A 19,151-nucleotide genomic window follows, 5' to 3' on the forward strand; every position below is an offset into this window, starting at 1 on the left:
TAAGGGCATGGGCGGATGGTGTAAACCCAATTAGCCAAAATGCTTATTTAAAAACCTAATGCTATCATATCTAGCATATAGTTATAACTTAAAGAGTTAATTCTAAAAAGTTAAAAATAACAAAAAATTTCCTGCTGTAGCCATGGTGATAGTTGCCATCTTGGGAGTTTTTTAAGATTTTAACATTGAAAAACACTCTTAATTTTTATTAAAATGGATCAAAAATTTTTCTAATTAATCTGTATACATATACCAACTTTGAAAATTTGTATGGTTTTTCTTTTACAGTTAAAATTGTGCATTTTTGCACACATTTCAATTATTAGAAAAAGATTTTCAGAAAAAAAAAATTGCAAAAACAAAAGTATTTTAAAATATATTCTATCAAAATTGTTAAAAACATGTATCTCTATAATCCTGTAAGTTTTTATTGAATTTGCATAAGCCATCTTTAAGTTATTTCAATGTTAAAAAGGTAAATAAAATCCAAGATGGCTGCCCTCACCATGACAACGGCAGGGAATTTTCGGTCATTTTTTAAATTTTTAGACATAACTCTTTTGAGTCATAACTATATGCTAAGTATTTTAAATATTTATAGCATTGGGTTTAGGAATAAGCATTTTGTCTAATAACGTTTTCATCACCTGCCCATGCCCTTAAACACTACAGAAAACAAAAAAAATGTTTACTGTCAATTAGTCCCATAGATATTGCTTTCATTGCTACTTTAGCAGTTCTGGTACAAATGATAATGTACATATACATTTAAAACAAAATTGCTTTCATAAATAATTGTATTTAATAGACAATTTTACCCCAGCTAAGTGAATTAACTTCTATTTTTAATTTAAAAATCTATTACTTTTATAATTATATTTATAAACATATATTTTTAAATTATGTTTATGGAATACTTTTGCAAAGAACATTCTTTCACACAAGAATAGCCTACATCTAATTTGTAACAAAAACTTTGTATTATTTATTTTGGATCCTTAAAAAAAAGAATAATTTTGTCAACATTTTTGTACAGTAAAATAATTATTAAAAAAGGTGTTTAGTTTAAGAAAAATAAATAATAGGATTCTGAAAATATAGCCTAGATACCTGTTTTGATAATCTAATAGCCTAGTTAACAATACAATAATTTAACAATATCACATTTTTAGTATTTTAAACCCCAGTAATATTAAATGATGCTTGGTGGCTTTTTTTAGTGTTTGCAGAAAGGAGATTTTAGATGGTAATTTTGCTATGCATTATCCCTCTGATGAAGTCTAGATCTTATACTAGTCTATTATTATGAACAAGATCTACTTCTCCATATAAAAAGTTTAATCTAAATTTAATAGTTTCAATAGTTGTAACATATCTTCAATGATCGTAAAATATTCATAACATGTTGAAATAAATAGTTTTTAACCAATAAATCTGTGAGGGACAATTTATAATTTGCATATTTCATTTATTTCGTCCCACAGAATATTTTAGCTGAAATGGCTAAAATATTACATAATGATAATTAAAAACTATAAATGGAAAAAAAAAATACAACAAATTAAAAATATTAAAATATACACAATATTCAATATGACAAGTTTCAATAAATGGAAACTACACCAAAAATAAGATAAAATTTAAATACAAACACATTATTTTTGTGTAATCCAGAATTTTGTAATCTAGATTTACATAAACAACACAAAAAATGCAGAAAACTTCATTCATGTCTTCTTAATCGTACGCGTTGATCTTGAATGGTAAAAACCAATCGGCAACAAATCCACACGTATCACTGGAGCACTAATCATACACTTATTGGTGTTTTATATTGCACTAATATACACATCTGTTGTTAATCACAAATATAGAGTTACGTCCCTTTGACCAAGTTTTTTGGAATTAAACATATTATTCTAGTAATGATAATTAGAATATAGCTCTCAATTGAATCACAGACACATCCGTTTTTTGAGCATATACATAACTCGCATGAAGCATTCATTGATTAAATAATGGATTCCTTGTTGACAGTGGGAGGTGTGGATTTAGAGTCCTGCCGTAGACTATCGCCGTCGAAGTCTGTGCTAGCGACACTGTCGCTCTGACAGATGTGCATCTCCAACTCGGTGAGACGCGATTCGACGTCCCACTGTTGTTGGTTCAGTTTGACAGTCAGCGCAGTGTTCTCCCCTTCCAGCTGAGCGAGGCGTTCGCGCAGGCGCGTAATTTCCTTCAGCAACGTTTCCGAGGGCGTGGGTTCTCTAGCTGGGATTGGGGAGTGCGGGGAGTGGAGCTGTGTTGATGGGTAGTGCGGCTGTAGTTGGGTGGATGTTGAGGTGAGGCTGTGCGGGGAATGGTGGAGTAGTGACGGCGAGTGCGGGTAGCTTTGGATGGGGGCTTGGGTTGCTAAGGAGAGCAAGCCCCCGTGTGACGATGGGGTGGAAGGAGGTTGGGGTAACAACAGGGTAGGCGTCGGGGAGTGCTGGTAACTAGCAGGCGAGCCCGGGAAATGCGACGGGGAAGCCGGGTAGTTTCCCGGCGGCGCGCAGAACGGGGATAAAAAATTGATGGGTTGGCCGGCGTTGAGGAAGGTCATGTTGTGATAAGCGTACTGCGGGGGCGCCGGCGACAAGGGCGGTGGGCCGTGATGGGGCGTCAAATGACCTAACGATGAATGACCATTCATAAGCGGAGCCGTGCTGACGATAGATGTGTTATCTCGAATTTGATAGGCTGCTATTTTTGGACTAGGCGGCGCGCTGAACGGGTTCCTGGCGGGTTCGGTGCAAATAGGCGATTTCTGCGGCGGGGTCCCGCAGTATGACGTCATACTGGATATCGTCATGGACGTCGTCATATTCCCCACCGGATGTTGAGAATCGGACGACATCCGGCGCGGCTGGTCGGTGGCACAGCGGGAGATGAGGTTGTCCTCGCTCTGGGTGTTGGTCAGTGTTTTTAAGGCGTGGTCGTCCCGGGCCGCGGGGCCGCCCGAGGAGCCGTCCTTGTGGATGAGACCCACGGGGAGGGTGTGGTGACGGTGGACGATCATGGAGTCCAGGGGCATCTTGCCCGTGCTCTCCACCAGCCCGGGGGTGCTCCGGCTTCTGGACATGGACACTGAAACATTCAAAAGTAGGTCAAGGACATTTAACTCAGGAAACATTGAAGTCAAAAGTATGTTAGATTTAACTCTGGAAACGTTTAAGTAAAAAAAATAGTAGGTCAAAGAGATTTAACTCTGGAAACATTGAAGTCAAAAGTAGGTCAAAGAGGTAGAAATAGATTAAATAAATTGAAAACATTAAATACATTAAACTTGTTTTAATTGAATGCTTCTGTTTTATCTATACTTCATTCAGCTATATGTAACTTTAGTAAGTATTTATCTTTTTTTTGTTTTACACATAACACGATTGTAGAGATGCAATATGAACCTACAACTTCTTGCGACTCTGCTTTGTGTTGCAAATATACAACACAGCCTTGTCTCGTGTAAAGTGTGACACAGAGATCAATATATTTTTTTTACCGTCCAAAATTTATCATATTATTATTTTTCTTGGCAACTGACCACCTAACATTTTTTTTTACCTATCTCAATGGATAACTGAAATGTTTTTTACTCTTCGCATTTGACGTTTTGATAATTAGTTTATCTCTCTTAAATGCTCATTTCATAACTTTTAACATAATCGAGCATCTGATACATAGTTTACCATTCTCAATTGACCTTCTGATAATTAGTTTATCTCTCTTAAATGCTCACTTCATAACTTTTAACATAATCGAGCGCCTGCTACATATTTTACCATTCTCATTTAACCTTTTGATAATTATTTTCTCTCTTAAATAACCAACCCATAATTTTAACCCTGACCAACGATAACCCTGATAAACATTGTACCCTTCTCAATGGGCGCCTTCTTGTACTTCTCCAGACGTTTGACCGCTATGGCCTCCAGCTTGACCCTGGCAGCAGGGTATTCCTTCAGGACGTCCCACAGGTCCTTCTTGGAGAGACAGAAGAGATCCGAGTAGCCAACGGAGCGCACGCTGGCTGTGCGTCTGTTGCCAGCGGTTCCCATGTTGAGGATACTGATCTCACCGAAGTAGCTGCCTAGAGGGAGAGAGGGGAGTTAGAGACGTGCTAGGGTGTTGAGCTGGGGTAGTGGAACATGGCACTGTGGAGTAGTGGGGTACAGGGGTTCTTGGAGTAGTGGGGTACAGGGGTTCTTGGCTTGTGGGGTACAGGGGTTCTTGGAGTAGTGGGGTACAGGGGTTCTTGGCTTGTGGGGTACAGGGTTTCTTGGAGTAGTGGGGTACAGGGGTTCCTGGCTTGTGGGGTACAGGGGTTCTTGGCTTGTGGGGTACAGGGGTTCTTGGAGTAGTGGGGTACAGGGGTTCTTGGAGTAGTGGGGTACAGGGGTTCTTGGAGTAGTGGGGTACAGGGTTTCTTGGAGTAGTGGGATACAAGGGTTCTTGGAGTAGTGGGGTACAGGGGTTCTTGGAGTAGTGGGGTACAGGGTTCTTGGAGTAGTGGGGTACAGGGTTTCTTGGAGTAGTGGGGTACAGGGTTTCTTGGAGTAGTGGGGTACAGGGTTTCTTGGCTTGTGGGATAGTGGGGTACAGGGTTTCTTTATCTTTGTAACTTGAGTTCGATGGAAGAAAATAAAAGTTATACACACAAGTTAAACCATTGTAGCACGGGGTTCTTGGCCTGTGAGATTTTCCGACTTTCTCTCACTATCTTAGCACCGTGAACTGTGGGATTTTCCTATTGTCTTTAACTTAGCAGTTTGAAATATGAACCACGCCTACGAAACTCGCATGATGTTAAAAATGGGACAAGCATTGTTTAAAGCCGTAAGGTTACTCTAATTGTTAAATAATAAAAAAAAACATCTAGAAACACATTTCTAGAAGACCAGGAAGTTACCAAAAAAAACTTTTAAAATTTGATTACACACACACAAACACAAAACAACAATATTTAAATTCATTTTTTCCTTAACCCATAATACGTTGAACTGAATGCATTCGCGAATTTCAGGTTAAAAGGATTGTAAAAAAATGAGTACTGGAAAAAGTCAGAAAATGTTTTAGTTTTTTTTTTCTCAACGGTGGCATTAGCGTTGTGGCAACTGATGAAAGCCTGAGGAACAACTTTGCAGTTTTTTTTTCACTTGTACAATTTGTTTTGTACTTGCACCGTGTGTTCAAACCTTTTTGATTGAGATACAATGGAATGTGGAACTTGGCTGTCTGAAGCTTTAAAACTGAATGCAGGCTTTGAGAGAATAGTTAAGTTAGTCTTAGTTATAGTGTGAATATTTAAAAGGCTGTAATGTGTTAAGGTGTAGAGTGGTTTGGATTGGGATTTTGTGGTGAAGTTTAGAGTGGTGTGGTCAGGTTTGGAGTGGAATTGGTGCGGTGAGGTTTGGAGTGTTGTGTTGAGGTTTGGAGAGGTGTGGTGAGGGAACAGGTGATATTCACTCATCTTGTACCACAAAATCATTGGGAACATATTAGGATTTAGAATATAGAGCCGTGTACATGTTTGAAGATGTGTATGCTGTCGTGTCATGTGACCATATTATCCATGTTTACAATCAAAGACAACCCTTCTCCTGCACTACCTAGCCTTACATCAACCAACCAAATACACAAGAAAACAAAACAAAAGAACCAACCAGGTTTCAAGGTGGCCAGGACCGTCTTCCCGTTATCAGCAACCACATGCAAGCGTCCTCTGTTGACGATGTACATCTCCTTGCCGACTTCCCCTGGGGGAGAGAGACACAGACACTTTAGGTTCCATTGGGGGAGAGACACAGACACTTTAGGTTCCTTGTGGGGATAGAAGGGGCGATTAAGCTTGAGCGGGGCCCCCGGCTGAATTTTTTTGGAGGCCCGTTTGTAAATATATATATATATATATATATATATATATATATAAGTCATTTCGGGAAAAAAAATTTAAGCTTGTGTTGCAAACATTAAAAGTTTTGTTTTTATAGTGAAAACCACCAATGAGGCAGCAAATTTGAGGGCTCCTAAAAATCGGGGGCCCCTGACTGCAGTCCTCTCAGCCCTGCCCCCAATTAATCCTCTTGGAGGAGAGAGACAGACACTTTAGGTCTACATCTCAACGACACAGTTTATGGGAAGAAAAACAATGTCTGGAAGAAACACTGCCCTGAGTCCACCCAGCTCTGATGTGTGCCTAACGCATGGTAGGGAAAGTAAAGGCGGCTGGGCAAAGTACCGACCACACTTTCCCTTCATATACTGAGGTAAAAAAAATATAAACTACTTTATTTGTCCAATGGATCTCTAGGCCTAAAAAGGATTTTTTACAGTCAATATAAGGTTGGAGGGGGGGGGTGTTGTGACAGCCACACTGTACTAATTACTGAGTATTTGTAATGCTGACACTAGTCAAAAGTTACATCCTTTTAAAGCCCGTACATAAAGTCATAACTCTAGTGCTAAACATAAGCCCAAACCCCAAGAGAACAAAATTTCCCCCATTCAGACTTTAAAGTACTCTGGCTTTTAAAAGAAGAGGGAAAGACGGATTTCTACACATTTTAAGACTGACGGCGTCTAGGTGTTTAAAACCCCACTTCAGATCGTCTTAACCGCGGTTCTCAATCTTCAGATCCCAGAGGGTATTCGTGTCATTAGTATGACGTCATAGCATGACGCCGTTGTCATGGTCACAGCGTCGGGGGCGGTTTGAAAGCCAGGGGTGTTAACCCGCTAAGGGGGACAACTCTTCTAGTTGACAACTTAATGTGTTTGAGTGAGCGGCTCGAACCTGTAGTTCAAGGGGATCACGCGACCCTTCTTTAGAAATGACCAAACAAAAAATAATAAATAAACACACACTGAACTTAATAGTTAATTACGTCTTAAAAAATCTAATTGACTTAATTACGTCTCTGATAAACCATGGGCGTAAATAACGGAGTAGCCTCCCCTCTCCGCCTCGAGAAAAATTGACAGGCAATTTTCTCGATCACCCATTCATCAGCACTCCCCGAACTCTCCCCGCTGAATGTGGACACAGATGCAACATGTCACACACCATTCATTAAAACAGCTTCATAATCTATGAAAGCTCCTAAAAATTCCTAAAATTCCTACAATGACCCAGAGGTGTAGCGACCAAATACCTCGACCGGACCGATCTGTCAATCTTGCTCCAACCCCCCCCCCCCCATAAATGTTGCTACATCTATGAGATGTTTTGGGATTTTTTATATATATCTAAATTAGGGCCCACATTTTTTTTCCTAGCAATATTAGCTCCCATTTTTCAAAGTAAAGGAATCAAGGGAGGTAACTAATAATTAAATTGCAAAATAAATAAAACGATTTTTTTAAAAATTGTTAAAAATAACAGAATTCAAATATTAATTAATATGTATTGTTAAAATAAATACAAATTATAAAATGGTTGATATAACCTTGTATATATGCCAACAATTTTTTTTGGCTGATTCTTAAAATTTTAGCGTAGTAAAATAATAAAACATAGTTTTACATGAAAATTGAATCGTCTAATTAAACGTTATACCGGTTTTGTTATTAATCTTTTTTGTAAACTCTTCTAATATTAACAAATAAAGAATGTTTGCTGATGTGTCTTATTGTAATAACATTACTTTTCCGATTGCTTAAAATTTGTATCATTTTAATTCTCGGTAATCCCAATTTTTTTTTCAGCTCTACTTAAAAACCCAAATTCCACCCCCCCCATCCCCTCAGCCCACCACGCCGAGGAAAAAAAAATCCCTTGAATCATCATTTAATTACACATTTGCATTTTCAGGTTGGTTTTTTTATTTTTTTTATTTTTTCTTTATATTTAGACGTTTTGTATTAGATCTATCTATAATTAAACCATCATATATGAATGAAAGCAGGCTACCAGTAAGAAAGAAATATTACTATTGTAAATCTGTATCAGTCCTCACAAGCCGATGATGAAAACTGTAATACTAAAGCGTACACACAACTGACACTATAAATTACGTGTCTGAGGCGAAAAAAATAAAAAAGTAAAAAAAAAAAAAAAAAAAAAAAAAAAAAATAAATAAATAAATAAATAAAAATAAAATAAAAAAATTCACAAATAAAGATTAAAGAGAACGGGCACACATTGGACGAATGTATCAATGTGTTAAATGCTGACCTGGTTCATAGATTTTTAGAACCAATTGAAAACAAGTTAATAAAAAGTCTAGTGACAATTTAAGCGCAATTTCCTTATGTTAATAAGTAAAACTCCTACACGATGCTCAGTTAAAAATATATTTTTAAAAAATGTTGTGACCGAACGAAAGGATATTTTTGAAAACTTTCTTCGGCAATATTGTTCTAAATTATGGCAGGAATCGATTGGTAAATGTTTCAAGTCGCTAAGTGGTCTGGTTGCCGAGATATGGGCAAAAACTGTATTTTTCGAGGTTTTTTGGCTTTTCCGGGAAATCCAGGAAGGAATTCCGGGAATTTTTTGGCCTATGTTCATCCTCGGAACTTGCTTAACATATTTGCTTTTGGAACTAGTCCTCGATATTGCTTCGTTGAGGAGGAGATACGAGCTGCGGACACACATCCATCCATCCAGAAATGACGAATTATTAAACGCAATTTGCCAGTATGGAAATTGCGCTAAAAAAATATTTATCATGGTTGTATCAAATAATTAAAATTAAATTACTAGGCATAATGGGTTGATTTAGGCGATGTGTGATTTAAAATAGAAAGACGTAAATCGCTTTAAACTTTACACATAAATAATATATCCTTTTGTAATGATTGGCTAAGTTAGTTTATAGCTTCGAACAGGAACAACCATAGAAATACCGAACTCTTAATAATGCAATTGAAAGTTGTGGGTAAAGGGAAACAACACAAATGATTTATTAAGATTTTTTCCCCTTCTTCTTTTGTATGTTTGTCGTTGTCAGGTTTTGCTTGTGGTTGTCAGGTTTTTGCTGCACGTAAATTTACATCTGCATATTTAGCGTAGTTTGAGACGTTGTGTTTCACATTCTGGAATCCAGGATGTCACAACCCCAGTGTGATGACGCTGGTTCAAGGTAGATGGTAGAAACAGACTATAGCTAGTTAGTTAAACAGACCAATGGATTTACAGGAGCTGACCGGTCACGTGGTACGGTCAGCTGACCAGTGGAGCGTGGGTCAGTAGTTAGATCAGCGGCAGACGTAGATATGTAGGGCTAGGGAGCAGTTAGAGTTGGTGATAGGTAACAGAAGAGAATGGTCAGAGAAATGTAGAGTTAGGTAGAGAGTTAGAAGTAGATAGTGTTAGGATTGGTCATGGGTGTGCGTAGTTAGAAATATTAGTAGACAGCATAGAGTATAGAATAGAAGTAGGGAATTGATTTGTGAAAATAAAGAATTATAGAACATCTTGAATTTGACTTGTGTGTGTTGGATGTCACTAAACTAATACCAGGCTCGGTATCATCATCTTCGTCACCCCCACCCTCACATTTGGTAGTGTTGCTTTTCCCCACCCTCACAACTGGTGGGAGATCTTCTATTCACCCCTCACCCTCACACCCAGGCCTTTGCCAGAATAACATTTTGATGATATTTCTAAATAATCGATTATTCCATAGACACTAAACGTTTAGCAATACCTAAATGTGATGATTACGAATTTCTGTAATAAAGACTCAGAGTTCATTTTTTCAAACAAGATGTCTTTTTAATTTCTACTTTCTTCCTTGGAATGTTGGAAGAAATTTCCTCCAACACCTTTAAGTATTGCGTGCCAACTTGTTATGGATCATTTAGGTCGTTGACTCCGATTTCAGCCTGCTTTTCTTTCTGAATATGCTTCCAAAACCTTTGTCCAACTTAGAACAAACTAAAAGGCAGCGGTTGTTTGATTTTGGAGTTTTCACTCCTAGATCCTAAGCTATCGAGTCTAATTTGGCCGGAGTTCGAACTCGGGACTTTCTAGTTTAGCGACAAAGAGCTGAACCGACCCGACCATCCGACCTCCAGCAACCTGTACAAACAAATATTTTACCAAACTTCATCCATTTAAACTTAAATCGATATAAAATGTACCACTCTATTTAAACAAACCTGCATTTAAAAAAAATAAATAAAATAAAAACATTGAACACCCACTTCCATATCCCAGCCTGAACAAACAAGGGAAGTCACTCGCTTGTTAGCCCTGCTATCTTTACCTTTGACAGACTCGTGCAGTTATCTCCCCTCCCACCAATATCAGATTTATGAAAAAAAAACCCAACCCCCACCCATAAATCTTCCACAAGGCGGCATCGATAAACACAGCAATGACCGGTAGAGTGATGACATCATTTTAATTACGTCACCACACTGGACAGAAATTAAAGTGACGTTTTCCGATCGATATGTCGGCTGAGGTCAAGTGAAGTAAGCCGCTAGGTTTCTTTCAGGTATTTAGTCCCACGTGTGTGTGTGGGGGGGGGGGGGGGGGTGAGTTTTCTCGCTCAATCCATTCCAACAGCAGTATCTGATCTTAATCGTTAGGTAGCAGTTACTCTGACGTATTCCGATCGGGAAAAAACCCATTAAAAATCCAAAGTACAACAAAACCACAACATGACTTCTTAAACTGCTATTCTGCTTCTCTCATGTTATTAAAATAAAGATTGCTATTCAGACCTAGCGAGCTATTGGGTAGATGAAGAAGAGTTCATTTGTTTCTTGACCTCGGCATATAAAGGGATAATGTGGTCAGCACTATGCCCAGCCGCCTTTACACTCCCTAACGTGAGTTAGGTACCTACTCTCTTATGGTAGTGGATAGAGCAGTTGGTGAGCCATAGGTGTTAAGATCACGTGCTTTATACCAACAGAACGTTAAACCATGGGCCTCCGTTAAACCATGGACCGCCGTTAAACCATGGACCCCCGTTAAACCATGGACCCCGTTAAACCATGGACCCCGTAAAATCATGGACCCCCGTTAAACCATGGACCGCCGTTAAACCGTAGACCCCCGTTAAACCATGGACCCCCCGTTAAACCATGGGCCGACGTTAAACCATGAATCCCGTTAAACCATGGGTTGACGTTAAACCATGGACCCCCGTTAAACCATGGACCCCCGTTAAACCATGGACCCCGTTAAACCATGGGCCGTCGGGACAAAACACAGCTGTCCCCTTACAAGAAACATGTGACACCCGCTGACGTGTACAACATGCTCATGGGTCATCGTATGACGTGGTGTACTCACCTTTCCGACAGATGTAGTTGTCGTGTTGTACTCACCTTTCCGGCAGATGTAGTTGTGGTGTACTCACCTTTCCGGCAGATGTAGTCGCCGTGGTGTACTCACCTTTCCGGCAGATGTAGTTGTGGTGTACTCACCTTTCCGGCAGATGTAGTCGTGTTGTACTCACCTTTCCGGCAGATGTAGTCGTGTTGTACTCACCTTTCCGGCAGATGTAGTCGCCGGGAGAAAAAAGGACCGGACGTAGCCGGAGCACAAGTTCACACAGAAAGCCGGCCTCAGTGGCTTGGAAGATCTCCACACGCTTCAAGGTGTCGAGGTGGACGTGGATGGCGATCTCAGCCTGGTGGAGTAGAGGTGGATTATAGGTGGAGTATAGGTGGAGTATAGGTGGAGTAGAGGTGGAGTAGAGGTGGAATATAGGTGGAGTATAGGTGGAGTATAGGTGGAGTATAGGTGGAGTATAGGTGAAGTATAGGTGGAATATAGGTGGAGTATAGGTGGAGTTTAGGTGGAATATAGGTGGAGTATAGGTGGAGTATAGGTGGAATGTAGATGGAGTATAGGTGGAGTTTAGGTGGAATATAGGTGGAGTATAGGTGGAGTATAGGTGGAATGTAGGTGGAGTATAGGTGGAGTTTAGGTGGAATATAGGTGGAGTATAGGTGGAGTATAGGTGGAGTTAGGTTGAGCTTAGTTAGAAGTGGTGTCAGTAAAGTGGGTGTCAGTAAATGATTATCAATGACGTCATGTCATTTTGTTTCTGGAAGCTTTTAACGGCATGTTTTAAAAAAAAATTTCTTCAATGAAAAAAGAGTTTAAGAAACATTTCTAAAAAAATTAAATTTCTTTAATGACCACCAACTCACACGGGGCCATAAAATATTTCTTACAACTCCATTCGAGACTTTAAAAATTATCTCAGATAAAAAATCTGTAGTAAACTCATGGGGGAAATATCATTAAATTCATAGGGGAGATATCATCAAAGTCACCGGGGAAATATCATGTCCGGTACGTGAAGTTCAACGACTGATACGTCTTTTGGTCTCCTGTTCAAACTACCAGCATAGCACCGCCATCTTGGTGCAATTTACAGTCAACTAAACTAATGGAATTGTGGGCTTAATATTTAGTGTTAGTTTAGGTTCGTGAGTCACATAAAAGCGATAACATCTAATGGGATTGTGGGCTTGATGTTTAGTGTTAGTTTAGATTTGTGAGTCAAAAGCGATAGCATCTGATGGTATTGTGGGCTTAATGTTTAGTGTTAGTTTAGATTCGTGAGTCACATAAAAGCGATAGTATCTGATGGGATTGTGGGCTTAATGTTTAGTGTTAGTTTAGATTCGTGAGTCACATAAAAGCGATAGTATCTGATGGGGTGTGGAAGTCATCATGACTCTCTGACGCAAGCTGTGTAGCTTTATGACTCCAGTCCTGCTACAGCTTCACGGTTACAGCTCCATTATATCAATCTTACAGCTGCAATCTTACATCTGTAATCTTACATTCAGCGTCTCCCTTTCAGTTTACAAGTCCCCTCACAAGTTTTATAGAACTGCATCAGTACCGAGAAACTCCGATGGTGTGCAAACTATTCAAGTCAAGACATTTTTTTTGTAATAATGGACGTCATCGTCTTGTGTTTAATGAACCGTCTTGGATGAACTAAAATTAATATAAAAAAGTTTTATATTATGACGTCAAAGAGATAATGGATTATTTTTTGGGTACATTTTTGAAAATGCATTTTGATTGTTATAGAAGTGGGGTTCAATCAATAACATAAAAATGTACTGCATTTTGTTGAAGTATTAAAGATAATTAGTTTAAAAAATGACATAGTTGAAAACATTATTTTTTTTAAAAATTATTCGGTGCAAACCCTTAAAAGGCAATTAATTTTTTTTCTTTCATAAAACGGAATCAATAAAACCTACGCAATCAAATGTTAAAAAAAAAGGTTAAAAAAGTTTTTAAAAAGTTTTTAAAAAGGTGAAAAAAAGGTTTAAAAAAGGTTAAACGAGTTTTGTTGTTGTATTCAAACCAGGCGTGGGTGGGGAAAGGGTGTGTGTGTGTGTGGGGGGGGGGATCAGTTTTGAGGCGTAAGTTAGCAGTTTATGAAGGTCGTCACTCATGGCAGGGGTCTTGTCATGCTACTGGAGTCTCTAGGGTCGAATTTCAACCCCAGGGGTCAAATACAGGGTGATAGGTTTCATCTTGGTGCTGAGGTCGGTAGTTTGAGGTTTTTGGGTGGTGTTAGAAGCAGTCTAGTGGCGGTCTAGTATTAGAAAACATACTTTTACTTTGTTTTATAAAATAGCTGTTTGCTATTTATTCTGCAAATATATTTCGCTTCTTACATACGTAAATACATTATTTGTGTGTGTGTGAAAATTATGATTTAATTTAAACCACGGCGTAAGTAGAAACTAAATTGACATAAAAGCGGATCATTAACATTTTCCAAAATTTGATTGTAGGCCTACACATCGCTGAAAGCTGGAAAAATGTAAAGCTCAAACTTTTCTAGCTCAATTTAATCACATAATCTACTTTTACAATTCCATTTTTAAATAGCTGTATTTTAAAAATCTTTATCTTTATTGCATCAACAACAGCTTGTTGCGTTCTTAAAGATTTTTGTTTAAAAAGTGATTATTTTCAAACAGCGTCAGTTGTTTCAAGGGCTCGATTGAGTTTTTTAAAGGTTTGGGGCCCTAGGACCTCGGGGGCCCTGGGACCTTGGGGGGCCCTAGGTCTTGATCCACTTTTGTTAGATGGTTGTTACGCCACTGGGCAAGATGACATAGAGGCAACATGATATAGAGGCAAGTTGACATAGAGGCAAGTTGATATAGAGGCAAGTTGACATAGAGGCAACATGACATAGAGGCAAGTTGATATAGAGGCAAGTTGACATAGAGGCAACATGACATAGAGGCAAGTTGACATAGAGGCAAGATGACATAGAGGCAAGATGACAGAGGTGAGATGACAGAGGTGAGATGACAGAGGTGAGATGGCAGAGGTGAGATGGCAGAGGTGAGATGGCAGATGTAAGATGGCAGATGTAAGATGGCAGATGTAAGATGGCATATACATGAGGTGAAACATAGACGAGATAACAGTAGCGAATGACGTGCAGGCTTGATAACATGAATACAAAATGACATAAATGATTGAGATAATCTGACTGTGAAGTCAAGTGATTGAGAGACGAGGTGACTGAGAGCTGAGATGACTTTAATCTGACCTTGAGCTTGTCAGGCAGTAGACTCAAGGACTTCTCCTCGTCTGCCGACTTGTTGCACATCCAGAGGTAGTCGAACCACTTGATGACGCGGTCCTGCAGCTTGAGCGGGACACGCCGCAGTGCCATGTACGTCTTTACTCCGTCCAGACGGGCTGGGGATACACAGGGTTAGCGTTAAACGGGGTCAAGGTTAGTGTTAAACGGGGTCAAGGTTAGCGTTAAACTCGGTTAAGGTGAGCGTTAAATGGGGTCAAGGTTAGCGTTAATGGAGTCAAGGTTGTTAAATGAGGTCAAGGTTAGTGTTAAACGGGGTCAAGGTTAGAGTTAAACGGGATCAGAATTGGCGTTAAAACAGGGTCAAGGTTAGCGTTAAATGGGGTCGATGTTAGCGTTAAACGGGGTCAAGGTTAGCGTTAAATGTGTTTTGAACGGTATGTAGATTAGCGTACGCGTTAAATGGATGTTACGATAAGCGTGTAGGGGTTATAAGGGATGTAAAGGTTATTGTTAAAAGGGGTTAAGGTTGATGTTGAATGGGGAGTTAAGGTTAGCGTTAAAAGACCGAATAAGTTATCTACAACCGATACGAAAAACATGACATTTATTTACTTGATTAGAGTAATATAACTGTCACCAGAAATTATTACATTTTACATGAATAATTTAATTTGGAAACTAGCAAGGGCTGTAAAAAAGTCGAATACGTAAGTTCAAGTTCGTTTCTCGAAGCACAAATTGACTCTTTTAAAAATAATCGGAAAAAAAAGATATAAAACTCTGAGAGTTATTGCTATAATACAAAACGAATAAAATATAAAATTTTTTTTTTTTTTACCAATACAAACAACAAAAGAAAAAAAAATATTCATAAAAAACAGAGTAAACACAGATTCAATTCCCGGTGAGGATTTGGGGTTTGTATCGTACTGATGGGTTAGGGGTGGGGGGAGGGGGTGGATTATGATGGATGGTTTTCTTTCAGCCCCAGCTGTTAGCTCCCACAATGCAATATGTCAGACGTCTCTAGCCCGTCTGACAAATTGCCGTCGGGAAGAAATGCTGTAGAAATCCGCTAAAAATTGCCGTCGGGAAGAAATGCTGTAGAAATCCGCAAAAATTGCCGTCGGGAAGAAATCCCAGATAATGCGTGAAACAAAATGTCGTCGGGTAGGAATCCCGGAGAAATCACCTAAAAATTTCCTTTTGGAAGAAATGCGGTAAAAAGCCTCTAACAAATCGCCGTCGGCTAGAAACCCAGAAAAAAAGCCTCTAACTAAATGCCGTCGGTTAGAAACCTTAAGAAAGCCTCTAAAAATGTGCCTCGGTTAGAAATCCAGAAAAAAGCCTCTAACTAAATGCCGTCGGTTAGAAATCTCAAGAAAGCCTCTAAAATGTGCCTCGGTTAGAAACCCGAGAAAAAGCCTCTAACAAAATGCCGTCGGATAGAAATCCATTGAAAAAGCCTCTAAACTAAATGCCGTCGGATAGAAATCCAGGAAAAAGCCTCTAACCAAATCCCGTCGGTTAGAAATCTTAAGAAAGCCTCTAAAAATGTGCCATCGGCTAGAAATCAAAGGTATATTGGTAAAACAAAGTATGTTTAATCTACACAAACAAGTCTGTAGTAAATACATCAGATAGATTGTTTATACCAGAGACCACCGCTGCAGATAGATAGTTACTGAAACTGGTCTACTAGCTAACCTCTAATGTTGATAGATCTAATGTTTCAAAAATGAAATCTTTTCTTAATTCACAACTGTTGATCGTTTTGAGGGTGGGTGTATATGTGTGTGTATGCATATATGTGTGTATGCATGTATGTGTGTGAGTATGCATGTATATGTGAGTATGCATGTATGTGTGTATCAGCATGCGTGACTGATGTGTGTATGCATGTGTGTGTGTATGGATGTATGTGTGTATCAGCATGCGTGACTGATGTGTGTATGCATGTATGTGTGTGTATGCATGCATATGTGTGTATGCATGTGTGTGTATGCATGTATGTGTGTATGCATGTATGTGTGTATGCATGTATGTGTGTGTGTGTATGCTAGTATGTATGTATCAGCATGCGTGACTGATGTGTGTGTGTGTGTGTGCCTGTGTGTGTCTGACATTGCGTGCGTGGGTGTTTGCGTGTAAATGTCTACTTGTCCTACTGTTTTGCGTGCGTGTGTTTGTTGTTCGAAGGCCACAAGAAACGCAGCGATGAATATCTACAATCAGACAACATCTACCGTCCGAGAAACCTGATATAAATCAACAGGGTTAACGCCCTTACTTCGTTTCACAGACGAAAAAAAAATCCTCCGCTTTAAACGTGGAATAAAATGGCGGGAAATCATTCATTAACCAAGCAGAAGGGGGTAAAAAAAAAACGCGGGAAAAGTGTGTTTACTCTTAAATCTCGATTTCTCATTTTAGCAGACGATAAAGTGGTTTTGGAATATCCAAAATGAAAATAGAATTGCCCCCCTTTAATCAGCAGATTCTATTAGCCATTCAGGAGACTGGTTTAGATTTTCTGCGGTTATGTCCCCTACCCCTCGGTATCTGGCTGATACAACTAAAATATATCATGTAAGTGTTAGTTGGCGTACACGACAATGAATCTAATTTATTCAGTAATTTCTTAATCAGCATAGAAGGTATGGAAAGTTATATAGAGTAATTTTTATATTTGAAATAATTTTTTAGGTTTGGTTTTAAAAGGATGTCAATAAAGTAATATTTTATAAATTAATGTCAATAAATATGGTAAAAACATTTTTGAATACGAATAGTTGATATAAATATAAAAGTAATATTTTTTTTTATAAAGGTCCACCTCAAATATATAACAAAACACGACACAATATCTAACACAACCCACCTCATTTATTAAAAAAAAAAACCAACTCCAATATCTAACAAAGCCCACCTCACATTCCGAATAAAGCTTACAAAGCCCACCTAACAAAGCCCAACTAACAAAGCCCACCTAACATATCCAACAAAGCCCACCTCCCAAAGCCCACCTAACATATCCAACAAAGCCCACCTAACATATCTAACAAAGCCCACCTCCCAAAGCCCACCTAACATATCTAACACAACCCAATTTCCAAAGCCCACCTCCCAAAGCCCACCTAACATATCTAACAAAGCCCACCTAACAAAGCCCAACTAACAAAGCCCACCTAACATATCCAACAAAGCCCACCTCCCAAAGCCCACCTAACATATCCAACAAAGCCCACCTAACATATCTAACACAACCCAATTCCCAAAGCCCACCTAACATTTCTAACAAAGCCCACCTCACGAAGCACACCCAATAAAGCCCACCCAATAAAGCCCACCCAATAAAGCCCACCTAATAAAGCACACCTAACATATCTAACAAAGCCCACCTCCCAAACCTCCCAAAGCCCACCTCCCACACCTCACAAAGCCCACCTAACAGATCTAACCAAGCCCACATCTGGCATTTAACACAACCTGTGCCCGGATGTTTGTTGCCTCAATCACGTGACCGCTTGACATAATTCAAGAGCGCGCATGTCGCGCGTGCATTTGTTATCTGGAGCCGCGGGAATCGATTGGTCTACAACAATGTCCACTTCAAAGGCCGGCTCTGGCCGCTCACACCTACACGCTTACACCTACACGCTCAGACATATACACGCTGACACTTACACGCTTACACATCTACGCTTACACGTACACGCTCATACCTACACGCTTACACTTACACGCTTACACTTACACGCTCAGACATATACACGCTTACACTTACACGCTCACAACTACACGCTGACATTTACACGCTTATACTTACACGCTTACACTTACACGCTTACACTTACACGCTTATACTTACACGCTCACACTTACACGCGTACACGCTTACACTTACACGCTCACACTTACACGCGCACACGCTTACACTTACACGCTGACACTTACACGCTTACACTTACACGCTGACATTTACACGCTCAGACATATGCACGCTTACACTTATACGCTCACACTTACAGGAACACACCTACACGCTCACGCCTACACGCTTACATCTACACGCACAAACTTACACTCTCACACATACACGCTTACACTTACACGCTCACACTTACACGAGTGCTGTATTACGACACATTTGACAGTAGTTTTTGCACCTTAAGGCGAGCTTTCTAGATTTTATATACACGTGTGCTAGGTTTAAGAACCAATGACTGAGCAAGTCCAGCTAAAATAAATACCTAGCATGCTGAGTAATGTAAAGCCGTGGTGCATTGAGGTGTGCTATTAGATTTGTTTTTGTGTTACATTTCACAGGAAGCCGCGTCTGCTACTGGTCAGCGTGTTTGATATCCAGTTAGTTTTGTCCTCATTGTGGAGGTAATATCTGTGGCTGTATGTTTAATGTGTGGTGGGGGTTGTGGTGGGGGTTGTGGTGGGGGTTGTGGTGGGGGTTGTGGTGGGGTTGTGGTGGGGGTTGTGGTTGTGGTGGGGGTTGTGGTGGGGGTTGTGGTGGGGGTTGTGGTTGTGGTGGGGGTTGTGGTGGGGGTTGTGGTTGTGGTGGGGGTTGTGGTGGGGGTTGTGGTTGTGGTGGGGGTT

At 39.7% G+C, this 19,151-nt stretch overlaps 1 protein-coding gene across 1 annotated transcript; it reads right to left on the minus strand.

Moving 5' to 3' along the window:
* Positions 1-1,742: 1,742 nt before the first annotated feature.
* Positions 1,743-18,074, minus strand: LOC131928047 (cyclic nucleotide-gated cation channel beta-1-like). Its single transcript, XM_059283948.1, has 6 exons — positions 18,011-18,074; positions 14,544-14,695; positions 11,486-11,627; positions 5,700-5,792; positions 3,914-4,126; positions 1,743-3,126 (listed from the first exon to the last, which is right to left on the minus strand). Exons 1-6 carry the CDS (start codon positions 18,072-18,074, stop codon positions 2,012-2,014), a joined length of 1,779 nt encoding a protein of 592 aa, XP_059139931.1. The 3' UTR covers positions 1,743-2,011.
* Between the last annotated feature and the right edge of the window lie 1,077 nt (positions 18,075-19,151).

Source organism: Physella acuta, unplaced genomic scaffold (assembly GCF_028476545.2).
Source record: "Physella acuta isolate Inbredline_101_S28 unplaced genomic scaffold, ASM2847654v3 ptg001457l, whole genome shotgun sequence".
Classification (NCBI taxonomy): domain Eukaryota; kingdom Metazoa; phylum Mollusca; class Gastropoda; family Physidae; genus Physella; species Physella acuta.

Excerpts from the sequence above, each read along its gene's own strand:
- LOC131928047 (XM_059283948.1), bottom strand. The coding sequence starts at position 18,074 with ATGTCAAGCGGTCACGTGATTGAGGCAACAAACATCCGGGCACAGGTT. Across the intron at positions 5,793-11,485 it reads CGACTACATCTGCCGGAAAG|GGGAAGTCGGCAAGGAGATG; the intron begins GTGAGTACAACA and ends TCTCTCCCCCAG. Across the intron at positions 3,127-3,913 it reads GAAGGCGCCCATTGAGAAGG|TGTCCATGTCCAGAAGCCGG; the intron begins GTACAATGTTTA and ends TGAATGTTTCAG.